This window comes from Podarcis tiliguerta, assembly GCF_965153285.1.
Source record: "Podarcis tiliguerta genome assembly, chromosome: 10".
Taxonomy (NCBI): Eukaryota; Metazoa; Chordata; class Lepidosauria; order Squamata; family Lacertidae; genus Podarcis; species Podarcis tiliguerta.
In genome coordinates, this window is record NC_139543.1 from 5,792,401 (window position 1) to 5,806,591 (window position 14,191).

General features: G+C 40.3%; 1 protein-coding gene across 11 annotated transcripts in view; it reads right to left on the reverse strand.

The window, feature by feature from the left end:
• The window catches only part of PHTF2 (putative homeodomain transcription factor 2), a 65,032-nt gene that overhangs the window by 45,304 nt on the left and 5,537 nt on the right, over window positions 1–14,191 (reverse strand). For 5 of the 11 annotated variants that reach the window (XM_083399630.1, XM_083399624.1, XM_083399623.1 and 2 more), the window contains exon 2: window positions 6,703–6,781. In XM_083399630.1, the coding sequence (XP_083255756.1) occupies window positions 6,703–6,747 (45 nt within the window). In that variant the 5' untranslated portion in view covers window positions 6,748–6,781. Of the gene's footprint in view, window positions 1–6,702; window positions 6,782–7,770; window positions 7,901–8,236; window positions 10,792–11,768; window positions 11,827–14,191 lie in introns of those variants that run through there. The other 6 variants (XM_083399626.1, XM_083399625.1, XM_083399631.1 and 3 more) reach the window with 6 other exon arrangements.

The following is a 14,191-nucleotide window of genomic DNA, read 5'->3' on the forward strand; positions in this document are numbered from 1 at the left end:
CCATAGTTTAATGTGACCACACAAGCGGCAGCAAATCTTGGGCTTGCATATCTATATTCCCTTCTCCTGCATGAGGCATGGCTATAAAGAGTTCAGAAGCCTTTGCTTCTGAAATTGTTCATTTATGCGATCCAAAACTCTGGTTTATTTGACACAAGCCAATGCCAAACCATGGTTTAACTTGCGCCCCACCCCCAGGGCTAAATTTAAACCAAAAAGGTTTTACATATGACCATTACAAAGGTGACATATTATTAAGATGTTAAGATGACTACTGCTAAGTGACAAAGCCATGCTCTGTAAATCTGTTTATTTCCTAATTCATGATTCATGCCTAAACAATCCCACTGAACATCCATTTGTGCCTAACAGGCAAAACTCCAATGAACCAGATTAAAAGGATTTGTTTCTAGAATAGCAAACTAGCTGCTGGTAACTGAGGAAAACAAACAGCTGAATTCTGATCACGCCCACTTTCAGGCCGCCTTGATTAACAAAACTTCCTTTGAAGAGAATGTTGCATCTTGGAGGTCTGAAAGCTTTGAAAAGAATGAGAAAAAGGCTATATATTACAAACAAAGGCAGAACAGCACTGTAGCACAATATAGAAAAACGGTAAATTTGATCTTTAGTCCAACAACTTGAGCAAAAACCTGTGACTCAAAAATTCCATTAAACAAGTGGCCATAGCACGTTTCTGTCTTCTCAAAGAAATAGCCTGACAATGGCCGTTTTGGAGCATAAAGCTAAGAACTATAGTCTAGTTCTGGGGTGCCAACAGAGTGCTCATGGGCACAATGGTTCTGCTGAGTTTATCCTGTTGCTGCAAAGCAACCCAGTGCCCTCCTCCACACACTGCCATCTTCTTTGTGATGTGATGAGGGTGGTTGCTTTTTTTCTCCTTTGAAAAGGATATAGCACTGAAGGAAGGCATTGGAAGAATGACTCTTACTTCCTCTTTTGACTCTATGTGCTTTTCAAGGGTCAGATGGGGGGCTGAGCAGCTGAACAGCAAGGAGAATGACTGAAAGGAAACATGGAAAAGGAGGGAGGGCAGGAGGGAAAGGAGAGGGCAAGCTTCCAGCTTGCAGGATGTACGGTACTTCATTTTTTCCTTTGCACACATACGTTGGGTACAATATGATGGATCCTCTTCAAATTGCTTAATTTTTAAATCGTGTCAACTCCCACCCCCTGCTGAAAATATTACTATATATAAATTAACTGGGACATGGTGATAAGAACTATTAGTATGAACACACCTTTCTTTACATTATTATCTTCCTGTGTTTGAGTGCTTTGACTCTCAATAAATTCTGAAAGCAAGCAAGCAAGCAGGCAAACAAAAGTGAAAATTCAAATATTACAAATAGTTGTGCAAATTACTTTAGTTAGCATAAAATACCCAACTGTGAAACATGGGGATCATAGTCACAGAATTCTGGATTTCCTGAAGAAAGCCAGCTTCCTGCAAATATCATAACTGACTCCCCAATTCTTCAGGTTTCACATAAAATCTGGAGGGACTCATTTGGAATGGTCATATTGCTGTGATCTTTCTTACAACATCACAAAATGTCTCTCAAATTAACCCAATGCAGACAAATTAAGTATGGCATAGTGCAAGGATCACTGCTTTAAAAATTATATCTACTGATTCGTTCTTCCCCATTACTGTCCTGTGGAAAGAAAAATGTGTATTCTTTCCAAGACTAAACTTGAGCTTTGTGACAGACACCGATATTCACTTTAAGGATAGGCTGTGATAGTATCAACTTGTAGTCCAATACTCACGAAGCCTGGTGTTTCTAATAGAAACAATAAATATTTCAGAAGACATTTATAATTCATGTCCAAGAGGACGACCATCCTCCAAGATGATAGCCCAAGTATAAATATTGTTTTAATCAACCTGGCAATATTGTAATGGCCTTTCTTAAAATATTTTAAGCAATAGAAAAATGTAAGCAAGATTTAAGCAGTATTCATTCTGCAATGCATATTTAGCCTCTTAGTTGGGAAGGAAAGCCCAGGTGAAGTGACAGTAGATGTACTTCTGGATGAACTTCCAAATAAAACTACAGTTTAAGGAATTAATATCACTGTATTAGCAACTATTGTATATAAAAGTTAAATTTGGAATGTTCACATGGCTGGTCTAAATGTAAAGGTCAAGTCACTTGTACGTAGAAATCTATTTTCATCTGTATTACATCCTTTAAAACCATTTCTGTTTTTATAAATTCCATGTCTTTTAAATCACAAAGTGATTACACTATAGTTTTAGTTGAACCATCAAAAGGTATGACATCTGAAGGCAGCCCTGCATAAAGGGAAGCTTTTAAATGTTTTATTATGCTTTTATATATGTTGGAAGCCACCCAGAATGGCTGGGGCAACCCAGTCAGATGGGTGGGGGTAGAAATATTAAATTATCATCATCACCATCATGCACTGAAAAGTAGTAACAGCATCAGCCATAACTGTTGCAATTGTTTTCAGTAAATTGTTGCTCATTCCAACACAAGAATGTTTTATACAGTGCATTTCTGAGCACAATTCAAAGCATTGGTGCTGACCTTTAAGGCCCTAAACAGCCTTGGCCCAGTATACTTGAAGAAGCATCTCCACCACCTTTGCTTAGCCCGGACACTGAGGTCCTCCTCCAAGTGTCTTCTGCTGGTTCCCTCACTGCGAGAAATGAAGCTACAGGGAATCAGGCAGAGGCCCTTCTTGGTAGTGGCACCCTCCCTTCAGATGTCAAGGAGATAAAGAACTATACAACTTTTAGAAGACATCTGAAGGCAGCCCTGTATTGGGAGTTTTAAATGTTTGGTGCTTTCTTGTGTTTTATATATTCTGTAAACTGCTCAGAGTGGCTGTGGAAACTCAGTCAGATAGGTGGGGTATAAAAATCGTTCGTTAAGGCAAGTGTTTGCATAGCGAGTTGATGATTTCCATTGTTTTCTATGTGAACATTTCCAATCCATGATTTGCCCATTCTCTCGGCAGCCAATCAGCAACAGCAAAACAAAGGAAATACTTATTTGGCAATTCTCTCCTGCTCCCCGATTTGTCTGTTATTTCTCCCTCCCTCCATGGTTTTTGCCTGAAATGGCTGGTACTGACCAGCAAAACAAAAACAATTAAGGAAGTGCAAACTGTTCAAATATCTGAATCAGCTGTTCATGTAGAGAGGTTAGGGTATAATTCCTTGTGTTCAGATAACAGATTTCAGGTAGCAAGTGTTCCAATAGGGGGACCTGTGTGTACATAGGAGCATTCCATGCAATTGTGCATATAGATGAAGAAATAGGTTAGACTCTTGTTAAGACTGCTCCTTTCACATCATAGGCCTAATCAGAGAAGTGAATGGAACTGTGCTCATGGAATGGGACTTTTTCCTGGCTCCTCATCACCACAGTCTCCTGCTCCCCAATAAACCATTCTTGAGGGTCAAGGGATCTACTAAAATGATACTGTGTTGCAGAAGCAGGAGGATATGATATCTTTATTGTCCCATGCAGAACAATGAAATTAACAGGACAGGGAAGTTGGGAGAATTTGGTAGACTTCCTTTGCACAAATGTCTTTCAACTCACACAAGATACTTTTAGATCCAAGTCACAATAAACTGAATCCTAAGGAAGTCTAATGTTCATTGGGGTGTATCCACAAAATGCAAGCACGCAAGTCCTTACTTAACATCCAATCACCTTAAGTAAGGCTCAATGACCTTAACATGAGTCAACATTATGGAATACTTGGTGATGACTAAGCGGCGGCTCAGCTCCTTAACATGTTTTTAAAAAACTTGTCTTTGTACTGCCTTTCTAAAAACTCAAAAGCAGAAATTGTGTAAATTTTTATGGCTTTCCCTCCCCTTCTGTGTTTACCTTAATTACACCAAGCAGAAGAGTGGTGCAAACAACGACGACAACAACAACAACCCATATATTTACTATTATTATTCATTAATTTTGTATGCTGCCCTTCATCCGAAGATTACAGGGATATTCACAACATAAAAATAAAAAATGAGAACACATATTTTTAAAATCTCTGTTTCCTTCCATGCAAAATGCAATGCAATGCTTAGTATCATTGTTGGAGTATCATTGTTGGAGTTCAATGGGGCAACCATCTACCTTCATGATTCTCTGCGATCCATTCCAACCTAAAAAAAGAAAATGCTGTGGCACTGTTCTTTTGTTTTGATCTGCCCCTCTCATGACTCAAGGGGAAAACATGTGTTTTCAGATAATCCTCACCCTTGAGGAGGTTTAAAACAGTTGGTTGTTGAGGTTTGAGAACTCACAAAGATTTATAAGCAGGAAACATCAAAATGTTTGGTATGCTGCATTTTAAAGCTTCAGGACACTCCTAATTGTGCCATGTTCTACAGCAATGGTTGTCATCAATCACATTTATTGCTTAGACCTGCTAGTCAACCCTTGGGCTACAACGTTTATGAAGACAATGCGATAAACTAAATATGAGCATCTGTTCCCATCACCTCCCTTCCTTGCAGCACATTTCCCCTGAGAAAGCTGTAAATGGCTGCTAGTCATGATAACTATATATTAACTCTCCAGGGTCGGAGGTATCATACCTCTGACTGCTAGTTGCTGGGGACCAACAGTGGGAGAAGACCACTGCTTATGTTCTGCTGCTGGGCTTCTGAGAAGCATCTGATGTGATGATCAAAGCTTCAGTGAGAACTCACTGCCTTTAGTATAGACAACACTAGAGATGTGTTACCTATATGAGTTATTTGCTCACAGATGTAACAGATGCATTATCACCTTAGAATAATCTTGCTTCCTACTCTTGAAAAGTTATTTCAGTTACAAAATGAGAGGATAAAATCTTAGTTTTTTATCACTGATTTTTCAGTTGCGTTTCCCCACAAAAGTGTCCACGTTTAAGCTTATCTTTCTGCCCCCTCCAAGACCAACTGTGTGGAGAACCAGTTTCTAAATAAATAAAGTGGCTGCCACTCATGAAATCTTACTGTAAGACATACACAAAATATTTTTAAATAACCAAACTGCAATAAAGATTCAGCTCTTTTTATAACAAGATTGGTCTTTCTGCATTATCATTAATTTAAACTGAAATTCAGTAACATTACAAGTGACAATAACAATATATAATTATATTTATCATTATATTAAACTGAAATTCAGTAACATTACAAGTGACAATAACAATATATCTTTGAAAGCTGTAACTGTATGGATATACATTATGTTGTCCAATTACTGAGTATGGATCAAAACAAAAAGTATGGCTGGTATCATATATACTAAGAGTATACTCCTCCTTCAAGTGTAGATTCTGATGTAACCAAAAGAGCACCCTGTATACGCAAGAGGGAAGTGCTATCAAGTTCAGAGCAACCCCATTGTTTCCAGAAGTACAAAAACTATTTAGGGAAAATACCTACATGGGGAAACTGAAAACAGCTCAATGAGGACTAAGCATGCTCAAAGGGCCACATAATGTTGACTAACTTGGAGGTGTGAGAAGTGGCAACAACCAGGGGAAATAGTATAGGGAGAGAATAGGCAGCTATTGCTGCAAAACTGTGCTTGAAAGGGCAGATCCTCCTATCCAAATGTTCATTATATGAAAATACACTTATCCAAACATGAGGAATTACCGTATTTTTCGCCCAATAGGACGCACTTTTCCCCCTCCAAAAATGAAGGGGAAATGTGTGTGCGTCCTATGGGGCGAATGCAGGCTTTCGCTGAAGCCTGGAGAGCGAGAGGGGTCGGTGCGCACCGACCCCTCTTGCTCTCCAGGCTTCAGGAAGCTATCCCCCCAGCCCGGCAAGCTCCCAGAGCGATGCCAAAGCTGTGTGCAGCTTCGCCAGCGCTCTCGGACCCTTTCTGGGGGCTGGGGAAAGCTCGGGCTTCCCCCACCCCCAGCCCCACGCCTGGGGGGGGGGAAATAAATTTATTTTCCTTTATTTCCCCCCCCCAAAAAAAAAAATCTAGGTGCGTCCTATGGGCCGGTGCATCCTATAGGGCGAAAAATACGGTAGTACTCAAACTTCACTATACACACTACAGACCAGATTTCCAGATCTGCATGTAGTACTGTAAACATATTAGCAGCCATAAAAAGCCTGCCTTTTTGCATTTTGCTGGTTCACAGCAGCCATTTTGTTAGAAACCATGGGGTGGGGGAAGATAGGAAAACATGCTCTCTTAATTGTCCATTCTCGTCTGTCTTTTGCAAGGTCTATAAGGACTGAACGGGTGGCTCTCTCACTTCTTTCTAAACTTAAGGACTAACTTTTTCTAATGTTATAAAGCAGAGAGCACAGCACAGAGCTTCAATAGAGCAGCTCTGTTTAAGTACTGCACTACAGCAACTTTTCAAGGATGCCTTCCCCCTATTCCTTTGCCTCTTCCCTGAGGCTGAAAATACACCCTTACTCTTGAGTAAGGCTAAAATGCAAGGCAAGCTCCTTCTTCTCTTGCTTTTTCAGAATTCCCAGTCTCTGAGAAGAAAATATAGATGATGAGACAGTGGGCGATGTAGGAGCAAAAAGACTCTGGGGGAGGACACATGGCAGAGCATAAGCAGATATAGAAGGAGGCAAGCAAGCACTCTTAACAATTACAAGCAGTACTAGCTAAATAACAAACCAAAGTGAAGTTCTCTTTTTTCAGATAAATCATTGCTTACCTTTTTCTGGTACCAGACTATAGCATCTGTTACTTTGGACGCCATTTATTCTATGACATTTAAACAGTAGTCATTTTAGCTGTAAAGAGAAAGAGGCATAATTTTACATTCATATTCTAAGGGAACTTTTTTTAAAAAATATTAAAAAATGTGTTTTTAACCTGATTTATCACTTGTTGTTTGCCATTCATGGCTCATTTGGGATTCCATTGTATACTACTGAGACAGTAGGTCTTATGGCTCCCTCCATATCTTCTGGGAAAAGCAATTACTATTTGCATTGTGCTATATTTCCATAGTGCTAGTCAAGTGATGATTACTAAGACATGTGTCCTTGTTACTAAGACTGAAATTTTAACTTCTTCCTTTTAGTGAGCTGGTTTTATTTTATTTTGTTCTTTTTTGTTTGTGAATCACCTTGGAATTTCTTTCTAAAATGAAGGGTGGTAAATACGTTATTTTAGTAAAATTAATAAATAAGTGGATGTGCACATGTTGCTTGCTGATACTCTCCACCAGGAGACAGAAAAAACAGAGAAGCAGCGAGAGAGTGGAATGCTGTACTGTATGTATCTCAGAAGCAACATGACTTCTTACAGTGAATGTTTGCCTTGACAGAGGTAATTAGGCAATTCCAGTCTTAATTCTATATTGCAATCCTGTAGTGCAATTATGAATAAATAATTCTGAATGGATGTCACAGAGTTTATGACTTATCATAGTTGAGTTGGACCCCCAGATTTAAGTTTTGCATAGATAAGGAACTGTATGCATAGCTAAAGATTAATTTGAAATTCCCTCTGAAGCAGCTCTCACTCCTTAAGAGACAAGATGAAAGTATTCATCTTAAGCTCAACCCCGTAAAATCCAGACACTAATGATTCTTTTTAACAGAGAGCAAAGTTGTTATCTGGAGAACGTCTATGAGACGCACAAACAAGGACCTGAACCAGCATTCATTAGACACATTTGGCAATCAGCAATAGAAATTTTGAGATTTCATCTATGCTCCTATCACATTGTCTTTACAGTGACGAATGAATCCATTTTTATCAAGGCAACACTTACCAAGGACAGCTAATGGGTTACACAGTGGAAAAGCAAATTCCCAAATAGGTTAATTCTTGAAGGGCTACCAAGGTGCCACTCATAATTGCTGCTCTTGTTCAGGTCAGGAAGTAGCCCATATTTTGAGTACCTGACAGTGGCGTAGCGTGGGGGGTGCAGGGGGGGCAGGCCGCACCGGGCGCAACATCTGGGGGGGCGCTCGCACTCGCAGCTCTCTGCCCCTACCTGGCTCACTCACTCTCTCTCACTGCAGTGCTGGCTGTGCGAATCCGATCTGAGCCGCCGGGTCGCCGCCCACTGTGGAGGGGAGGGTGCCAGGCGTGCGGTGCGGAGAGAGAGCGAGGGACTATCTGGGGGAGGGACAGTGCAGCGGGGGGGGGCAAATTACTTGCCTTGCCCAGGGTTAGGGGGCGCAAATCACTTGCCTTGCCCCGGGTGCTGACAACCCACGCTACGCCACTGGTACCTGAAAACAAGAGCCCAGTGCAAAGCTTGATCCTGCTCCCATACTACAGACAAAGCACAGAAATTATAGTCACACCTATTATGTAGCCTGCACTTAGATCCAATTCTTAACTATGTCATCAGTATTCAGTCAATGTACAATCCAAAATCAGAATGTGGATTATATACAGAGAAGCAGTATACGGGCCAGAAATACTGTGCACAACGTACGCACAAAGCACAAGTGCAAACTGGTCTTAATTATATGTTCACTTCCTATGTTCCTAGACTGGAAGTGAAGGCTGAATGAAGGGCTCAGGAAAATACTGGTTACCGATAATCCTGGTACTTTTTTTTTTTAAAGGTACTTCTCACCCTTCTCTATAAAACAAACTCGCTGTTGAACCAAATCTAAAAAAGAAAAAAACCCACAGCAGCATAATTACAGAATCTCAAAATAATAAAGTAACAAAACCAAGCTGATTAACAACCTAACCAAACTCAGCTCCTACAGACAACCTCAGCAAGTACCAAAAACCTTCCATATAAGCTAGGTTTTCACAGTGCTCACTGAAGTATATCGTGTCAGGGATAGGCAGGGGGTGACATTCCACTGTATCAGCACTACGACTGAGTAAGTGTGAGCAGGACCTCAGATGAAATAGTTAAGTAATAGCTACATTACAGGTAAAACATGATTGCTGCCAGGGCGGCAGTCAGGGGCAGGTCAGCAATAACTCACAAGATGTCAGTGAAGTTAACTCTTTATTCAAAGAAACAAAAAGAGCTCAGGTTTTGTAAGCACAGCAACTCTTCCCAGGAGATCTTGTCCCAATGAGGCAGTTGCAAGGACTGAAGGCCCCAGCCTTCCCACCACTCTCTAAGATTCCTTCTCCGCTGGCTACTTCCCAAGCAATCTGAGACGTCTTTGCTTTGTCTGTTTTTGCTACCTCTTTGGGTTCTGGGAGACCAGTGGAGAGGGAAACTGGTCACAGCAGGAGGGGGAGACTCCCTGGCTTCTTCAGTAGCCTGCCTGATCTCTGCCACTTGGCTCCCCTCCTCTCCAGCCTTCTACTCCCAGTCTGCTCCCTCTTCTGCCTCTGACCACTCATTGTTGTCCCACCACCAATCTCCTGGCTCGGGGTGTGTGTGTGTGTATGTGTGTGTCCCTTCGGGGTTTCCCAGCTGGTGCCTTCCACCACTCCTCTGTATCCAGCCAGTCCCTGACAATTGCTAAGGCATTATAAACCTCACAACTAAGATTAAAACTATAAAGGAGCACGGTTGGTGGGACCCTTTACTCAGGCTGGAGCAACAGTGACACAGGAATCCTATTAAACATGGTTCATCCCACTGTGGTGATTCTGATATTCTGGATTGCTGCTGTCCTAGCAGTGCTAGTCCTGTTGAGTCAGCTCTGTGTAATGGAAGAACACCCAAGGGCTCTGTGTAATGGAAGAACACCCAAGGGCCCAGCGCAAGTTAGTGCCAGTAAATATGTGACAGCCATCACGTTTCACCAAGTTGTTACGCAGGGGAGACGATTGTGAGGATGGCACATGGCACCAGAATCTAGTTAATCTCAGTGGACTGAGGCCTGGTACAAGCCATGTACACCCTATGATAGATTCTCATGCCCCCCGGCTTGGCTCTTACCCTTTTGACTCCATTAAATGTTACTTAACATGAACACGAGGGACGGGGGTGGCACTGTGGTCTAATCCACAGAGCCTAGGGCTTGTCGATCAGAAGGTCAGCAGTTTGAATCCCCGGGACGGGGTGAGCTTCCGTTGCTCAGTCCCTGCTCCTGCCAACCTAGCAGTTTGAAAGCACATCAAAGTGCAAGTAGATAAATTGGCGTTTCCGTTCGCTGCTCTGGTCTGCCAGAAGAGGCTTAGTCCTGCTGGCCACATGACCTCGGCCAGTAAAGCAAGATGAGCGCCGCAACCCCAGAGTTGTCCACGACTGGACTTAACGGTCAGGGGTCCCTTTACCTTTAACATGAACACAGATACCATGACTTTAATTGCAGTAGAACAACCAGCAAACCTCAAAAGCGAGCCCCCTAACGTAGGCCTTAAATATTTTTATCTAGTCCTGTTGGCAGACTTCTTCCACTGGTTAGAAGTGAATTTCTCCCCATTGTACATTATTCAAGGCAAGGAGATCAAAAAACTGGTTAACTAAAAGGTGTTAAGACAGCCCAAGCTAGGCTGTCCCAAATGAGTCTTAATTTAGTCAGTAGAGACATTATTTTTATTCCACCTCCCATTATTTCCCCAAACTATTTAAATTGTTGTTAAATATTTGTAAAATGCCACATTTGCTAAAACCCTCCCACTCAAACTACCAAAAAAGTCACTTTATTTGCCTGATAACAATAGTTCTTAAAAATTGCCACCAAGACAGTTTGTCAGTATGAGCAAAACAACCCAGTAAATCTTCACAGGATTAGAAACTCCACAGTTGGTGCTTAACTTCAAGTAACTTCTGTAGCTCTGCGGTTTCCTGTTTCTGCATGTGAACTGCCTATATTCATGTTCATTTTATCCTATGTCTTTTACACTTCATTTCTTTCTGTAAGAGACACGAATAACTTCCTTGGGACCAGTTTTTCTATTTGCAGTATATGTATAAACTCTACATAAAATACACATAATAGAAGATGCCATTTTTGTGAAGCCACATTTTACAGAATAAGGACATCTGAAGTTATGACCATCGAGTATGTGTTAAGTGAGACTTGCATGAAGAAAACATGTTTAGGAGTGGACTGCAATGTTTAAAGTAAACGGGGTTTTCACAAAAAGTCCAAGTGGATGTCTTTAGCATAAGCCTGGGTACAATGGCAAAGGCATGCATACCCTTTAGATATCTTTAGACAGATGTGAAAGAAACCAGTGAGGACCTATTCATAGAAAACCAAATACAATTATGCACAATAGTATTTGTATAATAACAACAATAAACACTTGTGTCCTCTAGATTGCCTTTTCAGGCAAGTTCTGTTCCAGGTTCTGTTCCAGTGCACAAAAAAAGTTTAAAGTTGTGTTTCCTCTTCCTGTTCATTTATTTTAAGACATAATGATCTACTGTGAAATCTAAGGAAAATACATGCAACTTATTTCAGGTAAACCGCTCTCTAACTGCTCCACTGCAAGTACTAGAATATACCCATTAAATAAATTGCAGGGACAACAAATAAACATTACATTTTAACACTACTAGCTTTCAAAGTGCTTTTAAAATGCTGGCAAAATATAAATATCTGATTAAGTTAGTTGTCAAAGTACAAGTCTCTTCTTCACAGAACCTCAATGTTTCTCCATCACTACTATCAACAAACTAGCAGGTTTTTTTCCATCCACTTTACAGTTGTAGGTTCAAGGGAAATATTTTGTTTTTTTATTGTGTACTTTTAAAGGGAAACAGGTTGCTTACAAAGCTGAAAGTGGCTTAAAGGCAGGGGAGTGGGATCCAGAGTTGCATGAGAAGACTGCTCACACACAATGGAGCTTTCATACCCATTCCTTTTCCCCCTAGCCTTTACCTACCCCATTCCAGCAGATCCCTTGACTCTTCAGGATGGCTGGGAGGAGGGGGCTAGGAGGCTGCAATAGGAAGGAGAGGCAGGGAAGCCCCATGTGAGAGCAGACCTTTGTTCACATGACTTTGGATTAAAAAAAGCATAAAAGCAGTGACTGAGAAAGGAGAATGGATGGATGTTGTTGAGAGTAATGTATTTAGTGGTAAGGGTTACTTCAACAAATTTGTCTAAAATGCGTAAGAGGTTAGACAAATTTGTTGAAGTAACCCTTACCACTAAAAACATTACTCTCAACAACATGATCCATTCTCTAGAGCACTGGGTTAAAGACATTTAAAGTTTGGATCATGTACAACATATCATATACTATATTATGTTGGTACTGGGACCAAGGAGCCCCAAAGTCTGTCTTCGGGAGACAAAATTATGTATCTGACTGGGATAATTAACTCAGCCCAGCTAAATGATCATATGCTCTTATTTTATGCCTTCTAACTTTCCTCATTCTACAATGTCATGTTTATGTTAGTCCAAAAATTACTCTGAAAGTGTGGCTAAAAGCTACACAGCTAACACTCTAAAGCAATACAGTAATTTGATAAAACAATAATCTCTATTTTATTATATTGAAGAAGGCTTGAAATCTAAACCCATGAAACAATGTTTCATGTTTCAGTTAAGGTGTTGTGTTTAAAATATCATCTGGCAGCACTTTTATAACAGCTTCTTTGAAGAATCACAACTTTCGGTTTATAAAGAAGTTCATAATCCAGAGTTTTTACAACTTGAGTTTTAGTCATGTCAGGTACTAGGTAAACTTTGCACACAGAAGTGTAGGGTATATATTAGTGGCAGGACATTTTTATATTTAAACCCATAAGTGATCCAAAAGTTTTACAACAAGGAGCCAAGTATATTAAATCATCGATTCAAAAAGCTTTATACCACTTGCTATATTTGTAAGAGTATTTTCCCCTTCAAATTCTTTGGCTCCACTCAGCAGCCGCCTTGCTGTCTAAACAGACAGCCCCAGATGTTGTTTTTAAGCTAATATTCATTTCATTCTGGAACACCACACATACTATGAGATGCCTGCATATAAAATGCTGCTGAATGTCTCTTAATTTAGGAAGGTGAAAATATGATTTGGACCTTTTCAACTAGATTTGACAAAGGATTTCAGAGAAGTAAGTTATTGGATAATAACCGACTTTACTAAAACATTTTTGGAACAACCAAAGTGAGTCATATAATTCTTCCTATTTTGTTAAACTCTCAGGAATATCAATGAGTTCTGTGTGTATATGTGTGGGAAATAAGTAATGTAACTCAACTCTCTGGTTTTTTACAGGTTATAAAAACATACAGCCTTCAGAAAAATTCCAGGATTGTCACAATACTCAGTACATCTCAAACATTCAGTTCCTCAAAATACCTTTTCACACTCAGCTATACCATTAGATCTTATATTCACTTGTATTTATAATCCTTTGTGCTACTCAATCATGGCCACACGATCCAAATATGCCCTTTTAAAATGTGTTTGGGGGGGTTATTGGGTTGTTCTTGCTTTTATTTTGATTATGTATTTTGTGGGTTTTGTATCATGATTTTATCCTGTGAGCCGTCCTGAAACCTGCGGGTATAGGACGTTGTGCAAAATTAATAATAGTATAAATAAATAAATAAACAGAAGAAATACATCATTGTTTTATACACCCTTTACTCTTGTCATGTGAAAAATGATAGGAATCTATAATAAAAGCTTATTATTGAGGAACTACAAAATAAGTACACAGTGGAGTCCTTGTTTATGGCAAAGTTCTACTGCAGTAAATAAAATCATTCATCCATAAGGCTAGTGAAAAGAAGGACTTCCCATTGCTTTCTAGTAGCCTCTGCCAGCAGATCTATGAATGGCAGCACTTTGCCTGCACAACTGCAGCTTTGTTAATTTGATCTGAAACAGAGATGCTAACTTCTGCAATATATGAGCCTGCTTCTCTACATCATTACTATACATATGCCTCATTTGCTACCATAGCTTCACTTATGAACTTTTCCACAGCTTAGATCAGGACTGGTGAGCCTAACTAGACCTCCAAGCATTGGAGACTGACTTGTCAGGCTGCTTTGGGCAAACCATGTCCACCTTCCCCACTTTAGGCATCATATGTGATGTCAGATACAATGAACTTCAAGCCAGAGCTAAAGTGAAGAAATAGGAACCCCCTCTTAAGTATGCTTCCTTTCCTTGCTGTCAATTGCCAGCTTGAATTCAAGCTAGTGACAAAAAAATGTTCTTCTGCAGTGGCTTACTGTGATCACTAATCAACTGATTGGCACTCCATAATGCAGCTGAACCCTGCCCAAAACAGGATCTCTTGGTTCACCTAACATCCACTTGATAGCAGATGACTGACAGCCCTG